This window comes from Vanessa atalanta, chromosome 15, assembly GCF_905147765.1.
Source record: "Vanessa atalanta chromosome 15, ilVanAtal1.2, whole genome shotgun sequence".
Lineage (NCBI taxonomy): Eukaryota > Metazoa > Arthropoda > Insecta > Lepidoptera > Nymphalidae > Vanessa > Vanessa atalanta.
The window spans coordinates 2,450,992-2,471,345 of NC_061885.1; the positions used below are offsets into that span (position 1 = coordinate 2,450,992).

General features: G+C 32.2%; 1 protein-coding gene across 2 annotated transcripts in view; it reads left to right on the plus strand.

Moving 5' to 3' along the window:
• The window catches only part of LOC125069564 (probable E3 ubiquitin-protein ligase RNF144A), a 134,536-nt gene that overhangs the window by 109,964 nt on the left and 4,218 nt on the right, over positions 1-20,354 (plus strand). For both annotated transcript variants that reach the window (XM_047679088.1, XM_047679089.1), the window contains 4 exons: positions 11,979-12,109; positions 17,704-17,904; positions 19,357-19,446; positions 20,139-20,233. In XM_047679088.1, the coding sequence (XP_047535044.1) occupies positions 11,979-12,109; positions 17,704-17,904; positions 19,357-19,446; positions 20,139-20,233 (517 nt within the window). The remainder of the gene's footprint in view (positions 1-11,978; positions 12,110-17,703; positions 17,905-19,356; positions 19,447-20,138; positions 20,234-20,354) is intronic.

A 20,354-nucleotide genomic window follows, 5' to 3' on the forward strand; every position in this document is an offset into this window, starting at 1 on the left:
ACATCGTGAGGAAACCTGCATGTGTTTAATTTCAACGAAATTCTGCCACATGTGTATTCCGCCAACCCGTATTGGAGCAGCGTGGTGGAATATGCTCCAAACCTTCCCATCAAAGGGAGAGGAGGCCTTTATCCCAGCAGTGGGACATTTACGGGCTGCTAATGAATGAGTCACTATTGTTGAAATTATGTACACAGCATATAAAGTGCTTCTGTGGAAATAATTTTGTTTTCGTTTAAGTCTACGGTACCAGCATCGTGCTGCCTTCCTGAATTATTTGTATTATCTGAAACCACCTCGTAGTTTAGTGGCTACACTGCACTGATCTATTCTGCACATCTGGCTAGTCCTTGAGGTTGCCCGCGGTGACCGAAATAAGGTCAAGACATCGTTATGTAAAATAAATTCTTAAATTTATTATTTTATTTTATAGCATTTTTATGGTTCTTTTCCGGTAAGTGTTACAACTATTTCCCTTATATACAGTAGGTATATTATATACTTTGTAGCGAATTACGATTATAAATTCAAGAACATACATAATTAAAACATTATTTCAATAGCCGCTTTTATTTTTTACAACATTTTTTTTTTCTTTATACTGTAGTTAGGATTTAATCCACGTGCACGAATCATTATAAAAATTAATTAATTTATAATTTTTGTCTTATAAATATTATTCACACAAAAAGCGGTTTTAATTTATTATGTATTAAAATATTATTTTTTTTATACATGACGCATACGTAACGTACCTTCGGTAAATTAAATATCTAATATTATTTATTAAAAAAAAAAAAAAAACAGAACCGTTTACACTTATAGAAACATTATCAATAATATTTAGTAATCGAATACATCATTATATAAAATTACATAACACAACATAAATCAATCGTTGATTAAGTTGTTATTTATCATACTAATGATCGCAAAAACTAAACAATAGCACATATTTAATATGATAAGTCGACCGGTTACATTCATGATTTATTGACGTCATCGAGCCTTTAAAATCTAGACTAGTAAATGAGGACTTTATTTCTCTAATACTTAACTGAAAAAACTAACATAATCTATATTAATAATTTCGTGCAGTTCTACGATAGACCCGATTGAAACCTATCCACAAATATAGATCGTTAAAAAATATAAAATATTTTTAATCGATTACATATATCCACAAAATTCGTATAATCGAGATATATCGATATTAAAACCATGTAATACAATGGCGTCAAGTTCAACGGGCGGCCGTGTTTGACGTTTATGTGTGCGTTCGGAAAGTGCGTTCCAAATAATAATTTCGTTCAGTGGTAGGTAGTTAGTATATTTATATATCTACTACCTTTTTTTCCGAGCTAAGCCGGGTTTTTATCTAGTTATAAAATATTAATTTAAGACTTATGATGTCATAAGCGTTTCATATTCTTGTTTATTGATAAATAAATATTTTATTCATACATTGTTTTGCGAGCGTTCGCAATGAAAGCGCTCGAGCCGACGATTTTCTCTTGACGTTGGCACAATTAATTATCTATCTATCTTTATAAATTGTTCGTTTCTTTGTATCACGTAAAATTTATATGACGGAATGATGTCTTATAATTTTTTAAGTCCAGTGAATGCTCGACCACCACAGATTTTTTTACAGGTCCATGATGTGTTCCTTAAATTTTTCAAGATATTATTGTTTGTCTTTGCTCTTCCTCTGATTGGAATAGGCTAACGTGATGAACGGCCTTTAAGCGTATCAGCCACGTAGCATTTATTCAACTGTTAAACATCAATATACTATTGTGTTTTACATCTTATATTATGTACACTTACGTACACTTTGCACTAGTGACTGTTAAAATAAATAAAAAAAAAAGAGTCAGAAGTTGTACTTCTTTGGAGTAATTAAAAAAATATATATTTGCATGCAAATTTATAATTACAGTAAAATAATAATAAATTTATTCTATTTATTAGAATAAATATGATTTATAAATTTATAATTAAATAAACATTGTAAATTAAGATAAGTTGTGAAGTTGTCTATTTCGAGCGACTTCACTCTTGTGAAGGTAAAGGTGAAGGTTTCAATTGGCGGTTTACGAAACAACTTCATTGTTTAGTTTTCACGTGTCCCTATAAGTGCGCATCATTAAAATACACTTTCATAACGCACCTAAACGTATACCTATATAAAACCGATTTGTCTTTTATTGTCTCCGTAAGCAAAAACCTAAGGTGAATTTAAATTTGAGTCAATATAACAATGTACTAATTTATTAAACTAATGTATTTTTTTATAACAGTTCGCAGGGAATAATGAAATAAATATGTGTACATGAGTATAACTCAATGTACAAAGACCACGCGAACGAAAAAGCGGCCATCGTTCGTTTCAAATAAAAGTAGCAATTACGAGTAATTACGTTTAGTGTTATCGTGTGTAACTATAAAGTAATTATAAAGTGTTAAATATGTCTTTGATACTATTTTTCAAACGATTCTATCAATTTAATAAAAGTAGCTTATAAATATTATTTGTAAATGAATGGTTCACACAAAACGATTTTTCTGATGTTTCTAATATAGCCATACGTAGCCATAGTTGTCGCCCAAGCCTTCACTCGCGATTTAAGTGTTGGTATAAGGTATCGTCAGGTGTTCGGCATAAAATGTAGACTGTGTCCTTCCTGTAGTTCAAGCTTGCTTCAAGCTATATTTCATCAAATTTCAAGATTCATTGGTTTTGGTTGTAAGAGCAACAGACAGACTGACAGTCGGAGAGGCAGATAGAGTTACATTCTTATTTATAATATTTGAATAAGAGTACTTATATATTTCTTTATTTCGGCATAAATTTCTTGCCGGTTCTTCTCGGTAGAATCTACATTTCGAACAGGTGGTAGCTTTACTTAATATAAGTTTGTTAAATGACGATTCAAAAGTGCTTGTAAAAACCTACTTGAATAAAGTATATTTAGGTTTTGATTTATTAATGACGAGTTCAATCTTAGCGCCGTCCCTGAGCACTGTAAAAACATGCCAACCCATTATCAAATTTTCAATAATATCGAAAGTGAATAAAAAATTATTAAGTAAATAATGACTCATTCATAGTAGAAAAAATATAATATTATTTTTATATTATATTTTGGAAAAAGAGAAAAGCATTTTGGATAACTGCGAAGTTTTTCTTTATCTCATTCAACTAATTTAGACACTCTGACCAACCAAAAATTTGATGTAGAGATCGTGCGATTTTGTAAGTGAATATATCTAGATCTAGAACTTGTTATCTTTTAACATAAATGGATGAATGGAAAATTTTAGCTAAATCGATTCGTTTTAAATTAATTTTATAAGACTTTACCTAGACATAATAACAGGCGAAGGGTAATAAAATCGTGTAAAATTTAAATCGTTAAAATCTATTAAATTATTTACGATTTGAGTCACACTTACAGAGGCACGGTCAATGCATTATATTACTTAAAGCCAAATAAATTAAGTAATGTCTTGAGAGCCGAGATGGCCCAGTGGTTAGAACGCGTGCATCTTAACCGATGATTTCGGGTTTAAGCTCAAGCGGGCACCACTGAATTTTCATGTGCTTAATTTGTGTTTATAATTCATCTCGTGCTCGGTGGTGAAGGAAAACATCGTGAGGAAACCTGCATGTGTCTAATTTCAACGAAATTCTGCCACATGTGTTTTCCGCCAACCCACATTGGAGCGGCGTGGTGGAATATGTTCCAAACCTTCGCCTTAAAGGGAGAGGAGGCTTTTAGCCCAGCAGTGAGAAATTTACAGGCTGCTAATGCTAATGCTTGTAGAGTAAAAACAAATGGCATTAAACAGAACAAATATAAATGTTCGTTCATCCTTTAAATAGAGATAAGAAAATTGGATTTATAAATTCAATTACTTAGAGATCCAATGGATATTCTGCCAGGATTTGTGCTAGGTGTTTGACCTTTGTAGTGATTGCCAATAGTGGAACTATCGATACTCGAGATTATTAACATCGAAAACTAACATATCGAATCAATTGAGCTAGAGCGGGTTTCATTTCGACTGACTGATCCCTAAGCTATTCTTGTACCAATGAACCTAATGCTATTAGATTAAGAATGATATCGTTACGCTCGATAGAATTAGATATTATTGGATATATTGAAAATAAAAATATCAAATATTATTCATTAAATTTTACTTATTATATTCTATCAAATTTCATGAACTCTAGTGTTGTGTCTCTATCGATATTGTCGATGGTCCATGAGTCGTAATTTTATAATAAACCATCTTGCATAATTTACTTGAAATGAGTAAATTATATCAATCTTTTGTGGTCGCCCGCGGATTCAGTCAGGTCAAGTCAGATCAGGTCGTCCTTTCTTGGCGTTCAAGTTTTCTCAATACCGAATTTCACCCAATTCAGATAAATGGTTTTGCCGTGAAAGCATAACAAACAGACAGAGCTACTTCTGTATTTATTAGCACAGATTACTATCAAATATCACATTATTAAACGGCATTATATGTCATTTGCATACAGTTTACCATTTTACTGTGACCTTCCATCTTATCGCAGAAGAACGATACCATGAATTACCTATATTGTACGTAAGTACATACTATTAATGTAATGACACAAATTCTAGACTTCAACAATGAGAGACTACTGCGCAGCACGTTTACCGTATTACATTGAGGTTTTAATATCTGCCTATTGTTCGATGTTATTTGTTGCCAACATTTATACCGATATTGTTTCTACTTTGTTATTACGATGAAGTTTTGTACATCGACTGCTTTTTTTTTATTGTTTCAAGTTATATTAAAATGGAGCCGCGATTTCATTTTCGATAAAAAAGTATCGATATGCGTGCACATCAATAATATATATTTAAAGGTTTCATATTACGGAGAGCAGCTACTCATCTATACTAATATTATAAATACGAAAGTAACTCTGTCTGTCTGTTGCTATTTCACGGCCGAACCACTGAAATTAATCTTATAAAATTTCTTATGAACTAAGCTTGAATTGCAAAGATGATTTAGGCTACTTTTTTATTCATAAAACCTGAAGACCACCTCTAAGCGTGAACGAAATCGCTGGCGATAACTAGTATTTTTTTTTAATATAAGTTTTATTTATATTGGCTAAGTGGTTATCTTAGTTAGGCGTTACAGAATGTAGTCTGCTCATGTATTAGTAAAAATATAGATATAGTATTAAACACTTGATTTGATATAAATACTCAATACTTACTATAATAAGTAAGTATTTTTAATTAATATTACTAGTCGGTTAAATGGTTACGTCGACTGAATTACAATTCTAAAGTAAAACTCAAGTTTATGATAAAATTATCGTATTTTATTAGAATGTTTTATTGTTAATTTTTAATAAACTCGGACAGTTGTTTTAACGTTGCGTGTTATGTTTAGTATTTAGACATAGTAGTTATTATTATACATTTACCAAGTTATTCGCATTTTTTAGCGTAACATAATATACTTCTTGACAAGGTTACGTCGAATTTAGTTATTTAGTAAATCGAATAATATAATATCGATCGATTGTTATTATGAGTACTCGTCCTTGGTTTAATTATTTTGTAGAGTAAAGTTGCTGCACACAGAAGGCTGAAACACCACAAAGTATATTCTTACGTAACCGGATGATACATTTTGATTTTACGTGTGCAGTCATACTTCAGGAGTTATAATGTTGAAAACCGACTTCTTTTGGTATGGAATTTTGAATCGTGTATCCTTTAAATGTTATAATAATTGTAACCAATGTCGCTTACATATCTTATTATGACGTTACACGACCGTGCTCTGTGAAGATTATCGATTTGAGTGAAACTGTACAGCATCTTCCGGCATCCTCTGTCATATAGTTTTCTTATATTTTGTATCATAATAATGACCGTTACGTGTTGTGTGTAACCATGCGTTGGTTTTATGCTGGCAGACTTAACGTCAAAGGTAGAAAGACTTTGGTTTTCAAGTTGGGTTGGAGTTGGTATTATTAACTCTTCAAATATTCTACCGCAAAACAACAATACTTAGTATTCCTTTGTCCGGTTTGAGCAAGGGTAACTTTTGGCACCAAGTTGGCACATTGGCGATGTGGGGGATGTTTAATATTTCTGATACTGCTGATATCTATGAGCGGTGGTAGGTACTTACCAACAAGTAGCCAGTCTGCCAAAACAAGCGCTCATTGTTTTCACCTTCAAGAAGTTTCTCAATCAATATACTCACTTATAAGAAGCCAATATAATTTTAATCTACGTGATATTAATCAGTTTACATCTGTTTTAAAAACAGCGCTCATGTTTTACTTGAATTGATTTACGATGAAACTATTCGTAAGCTTTGATGTGTTTATATTTCACGTAAAAATAATGTTTCGTGCATTAAATTTTGATGCGAAAATTAAAATAAACTCGTTTTAAATGCAATTTCAAATGAAACGAAGTATAAATAAACGCGAAAATGCTATATAATAAGTTTGCCTCTGATTCGTTTTGATCTTCGCGTTTGATTATTATTAGCAAAAAACACTTATGTACTAAATACTATCACAAATATATCATTTTATATGATCCATAATAAAGGATTTAAAATTTTAAATTAAATTTATAATTAAAATTTAAAAGGATTTAAAATTAAGTAATAAGCATTTTAATCCCTGTTGTTTTGATCAGTGAAATGAGAACGGTAATAAAGTACTTGAACGTTTGTAATTCTTTTTTTTATTCCGTTTTTGTTTGTTTTTTTGAGATTTTTTAGCGATAAAGCTAAATGTCAGTAACATCCTACCCATAATAAAATTTCCACCATCTTCAATAACAATAATCTTATAATCACTTCTTATTGTAACTTAAACTGCTATATCATTTTGGCTATCTCTAAGTCGGGAATTCCGGTACTGAACTTAATAATATTGACAGAACCTTTGGTTCATCAGAGGCTACAAATGTTTGCCGTTATTTTATGGTGTTGACTCTATATTCTTTTGAGCCGCTCGTCCACTTGAAATGTTAATAAATAAATAGTGCATGGCTATTTCATAAAGTGTAATCATACGTTCCAATCAGCATAAATTATAATGAAACACCACTGTGTTTTTCACTATAATTTTGTTTACGATTGCTTAACTTTTTAAGATTGTTTACTTATTTACATATTTAATTTATTTTCCACCCGAATGATCTGAATAATTCCTGTCCTGAACTTTACATAGATTAAAATTGTTACGTAACCTTCGGGACTTGATAACAAAAAAGGTTTTGGAATTTTTGAAATTTTCCGGTCGCATATATTCGCTCGACAGTCATTTCATTTAAAAATGTCGATATACAAACGATAATGGTAAAGTATTTTAATCCTTTGTCACTATTATTTGTCGATTGAAATTCTTATAAATAAGTAATTGAACTGTACTTATTATAATGACACAGAACATCTCATTACCGATATGTCTCCTAAACGGGATGTAATGAATCCATACACAATGCTGAGGTTATTCCATCTGTTTACAAAATCTATACTAATATTATAAATGTGATAGTAACTCAGTCCGTCTATCTGTCTGTAGGGTAAACTACTAAATCGCATTTGATAAAATTTGACATGAAGCAAGCTTCACCAAGGAAAGGCTTCATACTCAAAACCTATGACCCCCGGACGATGCAAAGAGCTAAAATTAGTAATAAATTATTTGGAACCAAAGGTTTTATGGACTTGTAAACTCTGTTCCTCGGCATTTGTTCGTTTAACGCTTCTGTTTACATTTCGTGTCATTTAAAAGTGTCGACTATGTGTAGTGCCGTCGAAAGATTTATCATTTCAATTACTTAATGTCGTGAGAACGTACGGTGAAAAGTTTACATGTTTTCCGTCCGTTCGTACTTTATCGGATCTAACGTGTACTCACTCCTGACACAATCAAAGTAATTGTTTATTTAAAATGCTAATACATTTAACCTTTAGTTACCTCTTTATTAAATAGAAAGAAACGAGAGCTTTGACACGATAGATGTTTTTTTTTAATGTTATAATGACTAGGAAGGCAACTTGATTCAAAATTAAAAGTATATATAATTTAGGAAATTTTATCCTTGCCTGTGATTTCGTTATCCAAGCAGTAATAGTAAGGACTGGCCGTGGATGCTCCATGTAAAAGGTTTTAGTGTAAAAGAAACCCACATAACCCAATTGCAAAGGGGTACCTTTCTGAAGGTGCATGTATTTAGAAATATTACAAAAAAAAAAAAGAAACTACTTTTCGATACCATATAATGAAAATATGTGAGGCACAAGACTAACTACTAAACATACTTTACGAATCACAGTATTGTAATACTACCAACTTAATAGGACATCTGATATCAATGATATCAGATGATATGGCAGACTGTTTTTTTACAGTCGCATAACAAAGCCACTAGACCAATGAGGCAATTGAACATTCCAGTAATAATACTTAACGGACCGAAAAGATCGTATTTTGTTATTATTTTCATCTGTCTTACATACATGTTTACCTAGTACAATAATCCTTGTAGCATATAGTACACACGTATATATTACATATACATATATCAATTCCACTTCGATATTCTAGCCTCGTAATACTTCCGCATACTGCAGCAGGACTGCAGATAACATCTTTCGATCAAGTATATTGAAGTCAAAGTCGAACACCGGAACCGTATTTATAATATAGTATTAGTTCATCACTTAGAATATAATGAGACTATTTTCTATGTATTTAACTTAATCGTATGTACCACACGAATGAGTAGAGCTTGCACAGACTCTGTGCTGGAATACAGTCTAAAAAGATGTGGCTATCGCTGATGTGAAATATCTAAATGGTTGATCATTAAAGGGGTTTTTATAATTCAAGAAATAAAAACTGTTTTGAGTTTCGTTGCTATATTAATATATTTTCATTATTATTACTAGCTAAACCTACGGCTTTACCTGCGCGAAATTTAAGAAACTTTACCTATAGCAAACAAATCGTTACCCACTCGAGGGGGTCGAGGGATACGTACTAGAATACTCAGATATTTAGATATTCGTTAGCAGATCGTCATTATTAGTTGGCGTTATTTACTTTAAAGGCGTACTAAAATATTTGGAGTTACATCCTTTCAAGATTTTGCTTCGTCCGATTAAATATTTTAAAATAAGTTTTTAAGATTAGTAAAAAACATACGTTAAAATCATGTTTAGTGCAAGGAACATGTGTAAAAATTAAGTATCGAATTTTATAGGTAAAGTCATTAATGTTTTAAAGTTTACATTAGATATTTAGTTACAATAAAATTGCGATAGTATTACTTTGTCTTTGTAATAAATCATGTCTGTCGGCTGATCTGTTGCTACTCGCTGTGTGTAAGAAGGTCTTGTCACACAGACGTGTCCTACAGACTTTAATACTTATAATACTAGAAGCAAAACTGTCAGACTTTGTCTGTCGTGTATTTTATACTAAAACCTTTTTGACAGTATACTGCATCTTCTAGTATACTTACGTAATAAATATTAAACAGGGAGGATGGGGTCGGCCTATTCTTATTTTTTCATATTATAGGGGCGTCAAAAACAAGCGAAAATAGTCTTACGTAATAAATGAATGGCCCCTGTCCGGCGGTGTAAAAATAACGTTAGGAAACCATTAAAATCTACCTCATGTATCCAACCCGCAATGGATCAGTGTGGTGCTATACGGTTCAAAGTCTTCTTCCCTGAGACGACGAGATGAGGCCCCTGAATAGCAGTGTGATATTACTTTACCTTATTTATTGGTATCTTTATAAGGTGATATCGTTTCCATCGTGGTTTAACACTTAATTATACAATTACAATAATTATTACGGTATTTCTTAAGTGTTATTAAGTATTTGTATTGTAATTAAGTCACTGTTAATAATTAAGAAAAAAATGTATCCAATTATCTAACATCTGCAAGAAATTAAGAAATTACTAACTTAAATATACCGATACAAACAAAATAAAAATATGTGTTTGTAACGTAAAAATCGAGTACGGAAAAAAAAACGATCTATAAAAAGGACGAAACGTGCATATATTGACATTTATCAAACTGTTCCATATTTATCATCTAATAAATTGAGAATCTACATAATATTAATAATACATTTTAATTGAATATGTTATATTAATGGTTATTGCTTTTTATCGTTATAATGTATTGTAGAACTGTACAACGTATTGTTTGCCGGTGGGGCTTTATGCAAGCCCATCTGTGTTGGTACCATCCTCTCATTATATGTTCTAACGTCAAGCAGTCATACTTTGTATTTTTGTGTTCCGGTTTGAAGGGCGAGTGTAGTTACAAGCAGAAGGGGATAATAACTAAGTTCCCAAAACAACCTTCAATACTTTGCACTAAATCATTTTAACCCTTGCTTTGTAAATAAACTTTTAAACTTTAAATTTCCCTGACGTGTATATTTTGTTAAATTTAAGTGCTATTAAAAAAAAAACAGCTTATTAAAAGTATTCGAACTCTGTAACGTCGCGTCATTATTGCCACTTAGTTTTAGGTTAATTGATAAGAAAACCCGTTCTCGGTATTTTATATACGTTTCCAAGATTCCGCTACGAATCTATGTACATTTTATGTTAATTCCATCATTCCATACATACTTAAATTATAAGCATTAGGGTTCTTTCTGCGATTTATTGTATGATAAAATCTTCCCGCAACTTCACATGATCCGATCCTATTATTTTTTTGTTTTTGACAGTTAATGCTGTACTTAATTTGTATGCCGACGTTCATTGTCATGACTTTGTATTTCTATATCAAATTTTATCACGATTTCCTCTTTCTATTCTTACTGTCTTGATCAAAAATACTAAACTGGAACTTCTATCGCATTTATAATAAAAATCTGTTTTAGTTGTTAGTTGGTTGTGCCTTTGATCAGGCACAATGTTTTTCCTTGGATGGATGATTTTCCATGTATTTCTGTTATGGTTTCCAAAGCTTACTATTTTTTTTTTCACAACAATTTTCTTAATTCCTTTATATACTGCTAATTATATACACTTATATAATTTATATATAGTACTTTTGTATATTTCACGATGTATATAGTATCATAAATCATATTATATCATGATAATTGATAAACTAACATAACGGTCCCTGGTCATCTGGTCAACACTAGGACAGGCCTGTGACATAACCTTAAAACGAAAATTATATTTATATAAATATAAAATACATATACTTAAAATTAACGTATAATAACTCTCCTTGTATAGATAATTTAAGCAATGCTTTGACATATTTTTTTATGGTTAATGTTGTGTCTAAACTCTAAAATAAATGGAAAAACTAACCATCTTATCTAAGTTCTATTTCATTGCCAATCATTAACCATTAACAGGATTCATATCAAAGAAAATTTGTTAATATTATTGATGTTACGATTTAAAATGTTTTGATAGTTCAACACATTTTAATTTACAATTCACTTTAGATTTGAATGTCAGACTATTATTTTGATCAACTCGTATGTTACCCAGGTTTCCTTAAAAGGTCATATCCTGCTTTTTCTTTTGTCTTGATTTTACATCATACGACCCTCACTCAACGACATATTATAATAATTCAATGTGCATGTGTCATTTAATTTGTAGTTTACATTTAAAAAAAAATGTATTCCAATCCAATGACAGGTCATTGCACGACCATGATTTTGCGACTATTAAAGGTTTCTTTTTTTTTAATCTTGTGCAATCTTCCTGTACTGTGTTGTCACTTTATATTTCAGAATCCAGTTATATAGAAAGTCAGTATCATTCGTAAATAAATATTCCTACTGAGCTTGTTGTTGTTGAAAGACCTTTTGTACGAAAACAGGAATAATTACTTCCGTGTTCGCCTATTGTATTAAGCCTTTTGTTCGCAGAGGTGGCGATGGATGCGATGCGTGCGTTCTGCCCGCGGCCTGGCTGCGACACGGTGGTACAAGTTCGCGCCGCCAGTCCCGCACATTGCCCTACATGCAGACACGACTTTTGTTCGCAATGCAACCAAGAGGTAACTCACATCTCCAATAACTTATGCTATCCTGGTACTCGCAAACTGAAATAGTTTTGTTATGATATATGGACACAACACAACTACGAAGACTAACTAGCAAAGCAACAGATCTTACAACTCATATTACCCTAGTACTATGTACGACTAGTGCCAAAACTCAGTTTCTTGAACCCTCCATTTTCCGTCCGAAATAGGAAAAATAGGGATTGAAACTTGTCTTAATATGGCAGGTTCTGTATTTAATAAAAATAATAGAGTCCTTTTTAATTTTATTTAATTATTTTGTACGCATTAGTAATATGAATGACTTTTTTTATGTCGTACATTTTGTTGTCAAAAACCTGTAATAACTACTTAACAAAGAATATTTAAAAAATGTACCATGTAGTGCATGCAATAAACACAAGTTTTCTAATAAAACGTTTTTGTATGTCTATTCTGAAACCGTGCGAACCATTGTCCGATGCGAAAGGCGACCGCTTTCCACCGGCGCATTGTCTTGTTTCGTTAGGCATCGGCGGCTGCGAGTGAGGGCCATTCTTTGTTCTCTGTGAAAATGTTTGAAAAGCCCCTACAGTTCTGGACGTGCTTGAGGATAAGCGTGAAATGTGCATACTCACCATGTAACGTGTCATGTATTCATATTATTCATATAAGTATTCATTTGTTTTACAATACAGCACATCTACACGTTAATTAAGCAAGAAATAAAAACACGCCGACTTACTGTTCAGGCTAAGTTAAGATAGTGTGGACGTACCTTATCTTCGGTGTGACTGTCAAGTATCAAACAGACCAAGGATTGACAATGCTAGTGCCGTACGTTATTTTTATTATAAAATGGAGTATATAGCGTCTGCAAGACTGGAACAGCTGAAGCAGAACAATATAGTTTTTTCGTTTCTCATGCTCCGAATGCTACCATTTTATCTATGTAGGTCTTCTTTAGTGGGAACAAGAACGTCTTATCGGCTAGAGTACTAAAGTTAATTCGTCTGGCCTTTTGCCAGTATACGCTGTGTGGTTCTAAAATATGAAGGACCATCGCAGTGAGTTCAAACTAATCCTTGGTTGTAGTTATAGTAAAGCCGAGCTAATCGAGTATTATCCCAGTGTTTTGAGCTTGCAGTGATACTATCTGAGTTGTAATGGAATAGTAGAAGAATATTGTACAATAACACATTGAATGCACACATTCAAACAAATGAAATAATATATGAATTTCAACTATAAACAGCGATGGAAATAGTAGTATTTATTGAAGGCCCTTGCTATTATGCTTGCTATTGCTATTGCTATATACAATATCCTTCGCTACACTTTATAATGTATAATAAATATTACTTATTGTACATTATGTACCTACTAACTCTTAGCTATATTTTTGTGTATAAAATGGAGGAAGGCTTCCAAAAAATAACGGAACAAGTTCATTCAAAGATTAAGGTTCAATTAAATAATGGTATTAAGAAGAAAAACACGTTTTTTACTTAAGACAAAATAAAAATTCAAAAGGCTTTCAGAGCATTAGCGAAACAATGCAGCTGTCGTCTAGGGCGAGGGCGGATCGTTTCACGCCACCAGTGAATGTAGGTCGAGCACAATGTTCTAGTGCCTTGCGTCGCGCGCCGTTGGCAACATTCCTGCGGTCGCACTCCATTAGCCTTCTGAGCGCCTGGTACTTGCCAACAACAACATGTTATACACACGTCACGATCGTTTTCTACTTAATTTATTTTAAGATATAAAAATTAAAAAATAGTCAAAATATGGCGTTACTACTTAATAACTGTTATTAACTGTTGTTTGTTACATTAAAGATTCAGCAATAGCACCATTTAGTTTATAGGTTTTAATTTGATTATCATTGTAATAGGCGTACAAACTTTACGATTGAACCTATCCACAATAAAAAAAACGACTGATAAAACAAAAGTTTCATCAAGTTAGAAGCAAAATACAAAACGAAAAATAACGAGCAACTTAGATTGCTTAATCATTACTATTTCGGCAACAGCTTTAGTTATATGTTAATAATAATAAGATACTTAAATAAAGATATGGATCAGTTTTAAAATTAACGAATGTAACGCATTCATTTAAAAAATTGCAAAATATAATAGGCAACCTTCTTTTTTAGAGTAATCTAAAGTCATCGAAAACTATCCTAATGTCCCTTAACGTGTAGAGTAATATCGTAAAGCTACTTAATTCATTGCTTAGTTAAAGTCTAAAGAATCATTGAGACAAAAGTCATACATTATTTATAAGAGAAGAAATGACATTCATTTCCTTAGTTTTCCGAGGTAACTCAATAGCTAAGTAAATATGGAACTAGCTTTATGAATTCAAGTAGCGCACACGGCGCTAGCAACCTTCTAGTTGTTGTAGGTACTCTGTTTGTATTCTGAGCGCCTAGTACATAGTTCTCTAGTAAACCTATATTACAGAACCTTATAAAAAAAAATTCAAATAAATTACTAAAGATCTGATTAATTTATAGGTACTAATTAGGTCATAATCTCAAAACAAATTAGTAATATAGTAAGGTTATAAAAAACTAAACTATAAAGTGACCTTAATTAAAAAAAAATTGTTTGTAGTAATAATTCTTATGTGAGACAAGATTTTATTGATTTAGATATCTCTAAGCGAACTGGTAACACTACTGGTACTCCGGTTTTTCTAGAAATGTAAATAAAAATTTCTCTTTAGATAATCAGTTTTCTATAATTTTGTGATTGATGTTAATCATATCTTTGCCCCATGGTTTTACTCGCGGTAATGATACATGCCCGTTTCATAAAAATGATTTAAAAACGTATTCCTGTGAACAAATAATCCATTTAGGTACAGTCTATATAGTCGCATACAAAACATTCCACCTCGGTCGTTATATTGTATATAAAAAGGACAAGTTCAGGTTAATTTATTACCAGTGATTGATTACTTGACAATTTAATTAGCTACGTTTGAGCGAGAAAATGTAAACGGCACAATTTGGTTTGCTTATTTTTTAATTAACGCGTTTTTTAATAAATCAAACGTTATTTAAAAACCCTTTATGTGTTTCGTGCTTGTTTCTGAGAATTATTTATCGTCTAACATCAAAATCGTGTTAAAATTTTATAGCATTTTATGAGGGTCCTGCATCATATTCCACGATATATTACTAATAATTCACTCTTATACTTAATTGTTGTTATATTCATTCGTTCAGCATTTCGTGATTTTGTTAACGTGACGTAAACACACACAAACTCAAATTTATAATAATATTGAGATAACGATTTGTTTTAAGATAAAGCTGTTTAGGTGTTTATTTTGTTTTAAATACACCACCTTAAAAAAAGTTTGCTCAAATACTAATTTTAAATCAAAATATGACTTAATCCAATAGTATCTTAAATGAGCGTTTAAATATGGATGTAAACTTTATCGAGAAAAACTGGCGAGCCACCACTTAAATAACATAGGTTTGTTAGGTAAATACAAATTAATTATTATATATCCTGCATTAAAGTCAAATAATACCAAGGCCACGCTAAATAGTATATTCGCTTCGTAATGTACCTACATGAGTTATATTAAAAATGCTATTATTGTCGTAGCATAGAGTAGCTTATTTTGTTAATACTGTGTATAAATTTCGCGCTATATGCTTAAGAACTTAGAAAATGTTTCAAGCGTAAACCCGCAGTATAGATAGTTAATAAATAATTTGACACTGATTTATATTTCTTATCATTTGAAATATCGATTCGAATATATTACAGTAAAGTAGAAAATTATACTAATGATGTAGAGATTAATCATTTCCATGGTCATATGTCGTGTCAATAGTACAATGGATTTTAACGTGTTTGGCATGAAAGGAAAAGGATTTCGAAACTGTTCGTTACATACACAAACGGTTTGATTAAATTTGATCTAAAGCAAGATTGAACTGGAAAGAAGGACAAATGATACAATTATTATACCACACGACCAACCCCTAAAATGCGAGTAAAGCCGTGGGCTAAGTAGCTAAAGCATGTGTTATGGAAAATCAAAAGTAACGACGGTACCACAAACACCTAGACCCGAGACAACATAGAAAACTTGAACCCGGGACCTCGGAGTGGCGTACCCATGAAAGCCGGTGTACTCACTCGACCACGGAGGTCGTCATAATTATAAATAAGTTCGCGGAACCGATGCAATTCATTACGATTAGGAAAACTCACAGAAAAAAGAAAAACGATATTTCATCAGAACCAATTAAGTTTCAATTTCCACTGAATATAATATTCATAAAAGAGCATTCAAAGAAGTATAATATTATTTCTATGGACATATAAAGTATTCAACTAAATTGGCGATTAATACTTGTATATTTTCCGGAATTATTATTTCGATAGTTGATGATTTAGTAGCTAACTTATAAGATCGAAGATCCTGACGAGGACCTTGGGATACGGTCCAAGCTTTATCGTCCGGGCCATTTTTTGTCGTAATGAATTTACTGTCCCATCAGATTATGAGATTGAGAGATTATAGAGTGCTGTCTGGTAGGTGTACAAACTTGTGCATTACGAAATTACCCGAACAGAGGACTACAGACTCTTTCGAGATTAATCGCCATGGTCGAAATCGGGCGTCATTTATCATTTGATATTTTCATCACCGATCTTTCGTGTCCCCCCTCATGTCCCCTTTACAATTGCGAAATAATCTGTTGCCATATTTAATTAGCAATACGCATATAATTGTCCGAAATTGATATTTTATTCTGTTAGACGAACCAAATAAGAATGATATAAACTATTTCACTAATTTAAAAATGTAAGACTTTATAAAGTAGTTTTATTTGTATCTTATTTTATTTTTGATACCGCAGAATTCCGTAATTTGTATATTTCTTTTGGCCTTTTGTTCTTTGGGATACTTCCCGTGTGATCTCATTTAAATTTCAAGAATAAATCTGCATTCAGTTATTTTTTTGTTAAATTGTCGTACGATGCATATAATCACGAAGTGATTCTTAAAGACGGTACTACCAAAACTTTCAGATATATGTATGTCTTTAGAAGTAAATATTTAATTTTTGATAAACATATACCTATATATATTTATTCAATAAAGTAGTAAAGTAAAGCAGCTCTACAAACGGGAGAGTCTTAAACGTTTTTAATTAAATTACATATGTAATCAAATAAATACGTCACGTACATCGTTTGTTGGATTATAACAAATGTCAGTTTAATTAAGAGTCATCTGCTTGATTAACTCCGACCAACTGAGATTAACGAATCATACATTGAATTACTCGAGTTATATATAACGGGAGTTAGGAAATACATTTCGAGTTATATAAAAAAATATACGCAATAGAAAGTCTAACATAAACAAATATATCGAACAATACTATGGAGTATTCTATGCTTAGGTGGCACTTCCAGCTGTCCGAAGTCAGCCCGGACACACGGATTTCCCCCTTAGCTCTGCGTAGTTACTTTTTACCTATAAGTTCGAAGTCTATGAAGCATATAGTCTAACTATATATTTTGTAAAAATTGTTAGAAATCAATTTTTTAAATGTTATTTTCCAGTGGCACGGTGGATTATCTTGCGAAGCGGCCGCCGCTTCGTCCTCTATGGCGGGTGTGGGAGCTCCTCTGCTACCAGACTCCGAGCTGATAAAGCTGTGTCCGATGTGTCGTGTGCCCATTGAAAAGGATGAGGGTTGTGCTCAAATGATGTGTAAACGCTGCAAGCATGTGTTCTGCTGGTACTGCTTAGCCTCTTTAGACGTAAGTATTCTATTACTCTATTTAAGTAAAAAGTACAGCCTCTGAACGTTCCACTGCTGCGCTAAAGATGCTCTCCCCTTGGACAAGAAGCTAGGATCTTAACCATGCACTCTCTTTAATAAAATTATTTAAAAAGGAATACTTAATTTAATTATATTTGAACTAACTTTTGAAATATCAGTGTATTCTTTTGTTTTTATTATATTATAAAATTATGATGTATTTTTTAAAATTAATTTAAATGTAAATTGTGTACATTTTTAATTGATGTATATATCATTTGAGTCAATTTTTTATTAGTGTTTTAAGTTTTTTTACCGTACCTTTTTCAATTAATTTTCATTCAACATTCATGCGTTTCAACTTTGTTTACAACTTATTACAATTACAATTAGTAATTTATTTATCGTAACATTATAAAAACGAAAGTGAATATTATTTAGATTTTGATAGTACGTTTTAATTATTCATCATGAAAATTACTTGGCAAAGACGTTGTCAAGGGTACAGAAAAATCATAGGATAGGCACACCCCCACTCCTCGAGTCCTCGTAACGTACGGGCGAAACCGCAGGCGCAATTTAGTAACTTTATGAGCTGAACTCCCTCATAATATCAATCATCATCCCAGCACGTGTAATCTCAGTAAACCCGTAACGTTTACTTTACAACGTATAAAGCTTTCATAAGCCACTCGTATCCTCTAAATCGGGCCGGGGACGGACCGCAGTGTTATAATTAGACTGGAAGTTGGACCAGTTCCCTTGACCCCTTATAATGGATTTGATTTATGAATGAACAAGTTGGGCAACTTTTAGAAGCTTGTATTAGCAGGGTTTGTGTGAAAACCGGACATTGTTCGGGTATAATTAAATCTTTGATAACATCTGATCAGCAGTATTTAAGTACGTAAGGCGTCATCGCGACCATAAATTTTTATAACAGTTTTATCTAAAAGACGTTTGTACACAGAAATTTAGTATGGAGACCTATTAACAATCATTTTCTGTTAATGTATAGCCGACTTGAAAATATAAATCTATCAAATTAAAAAGTAATGACCTTTACGATTTTACCAAGATATACATAGGTATATCTTGGTAAAATCATGATGATCAGTTGAACGGTATAGCGGAAATAACTTCTCTAATTGATATAATATTTTATTAGTAAAAACAAAACATTTATTTATTATATGTGTTAATTTACAATCGACCACATATATATATATATATATAAATAATTACAAAGGGATTTTAGTTCAGCGACGTCGAAAGGAATAGTTATTTTTTTTAATTTTACAACGTCAATGTCTATAGGTTAAGGTGAGCACTTAAATGCCTACTTGTCTGTCCTCTAATAATACATGTTACTTAAGGCTATCAGACAAAAACTTCTTGGTATGCCCTTATGGTTGGTAGATTATTTAAAAAAAAAAAAATGTAATTCCAGGATGACTTCTTGCTCCGACACTACGACAAAGGTCCCTGCAAGAATAAACTAGGACATTCGCGAGCTTCAGTGCTCTGGCATCGTGCACAGGTAATAATTGTCACTATAACGTGTAAATATTTTGGCTTTATTTGCTTGTTTATGTGAAAAAACTTTTAGCTGCATATATTTATCTTTTAGAATCATGATCAGCTAGGGTAGCTGCAAGTATTAACTTGGTGGTTGGCTTAAGTATACCCATCTGGGTAGATATCACCCACTCATCAGATAATCTTCCGCCAAATAGTTTTTTTTTTTGCATTAACAGCCTGTAAATTTCCCACTTCTGGTCTAAGGCCTCCTCTTCTTTTTGAGGAGAAGGCTTGCAGTATATTCCACCACGCTACTACACTGCGGGTTGGTGGATACACATGTGGCAGAATTTCGTTGAAATTAGACACATTCAGATTTCCTCACGATGTTTTCAAACAGATAGAAATACTTGGTATTATTGTGTTATTGTTGAGGATCATTGGCACAAGGGAGATAACATTTAAATACTCCAGCTTGGCATTGTCGGTGATGATTAATATTTCTTTAATGCTAATACTTATCTGGTGACCACTTATTAGTAGACCGATTTGTCAGTGGCTAGATTGAATTTAAAAAAAGTTTTCGATAAGCCGCACGTCATCCGTTCTTAGACTACGGTACCTCGCTCGACCACCGACGAATTCTCAATCTCTTATAGTATCATATTTGATAGTATTTTGTGTATATAATTATGTTTCTTTTGTTTTCAGGTGGTGGGTATTTTCGCGGGCTTCGGCCTCCTGTTGCTCGTTGCGAGCCCGCTGCTACTTCTGGCTGCGCCTTGCATCGTCTGTTGTAAATGCAGGTAATGTGTCATCATGTAAACTAAAATAAAAAATAAATTTGAAAAAGCGTAATAAAAAATTGCAGTGGAAGTTATCAAAGTTTTTTTTATAAATGTTTTTTTTTTTTTTAAGTCAAATATT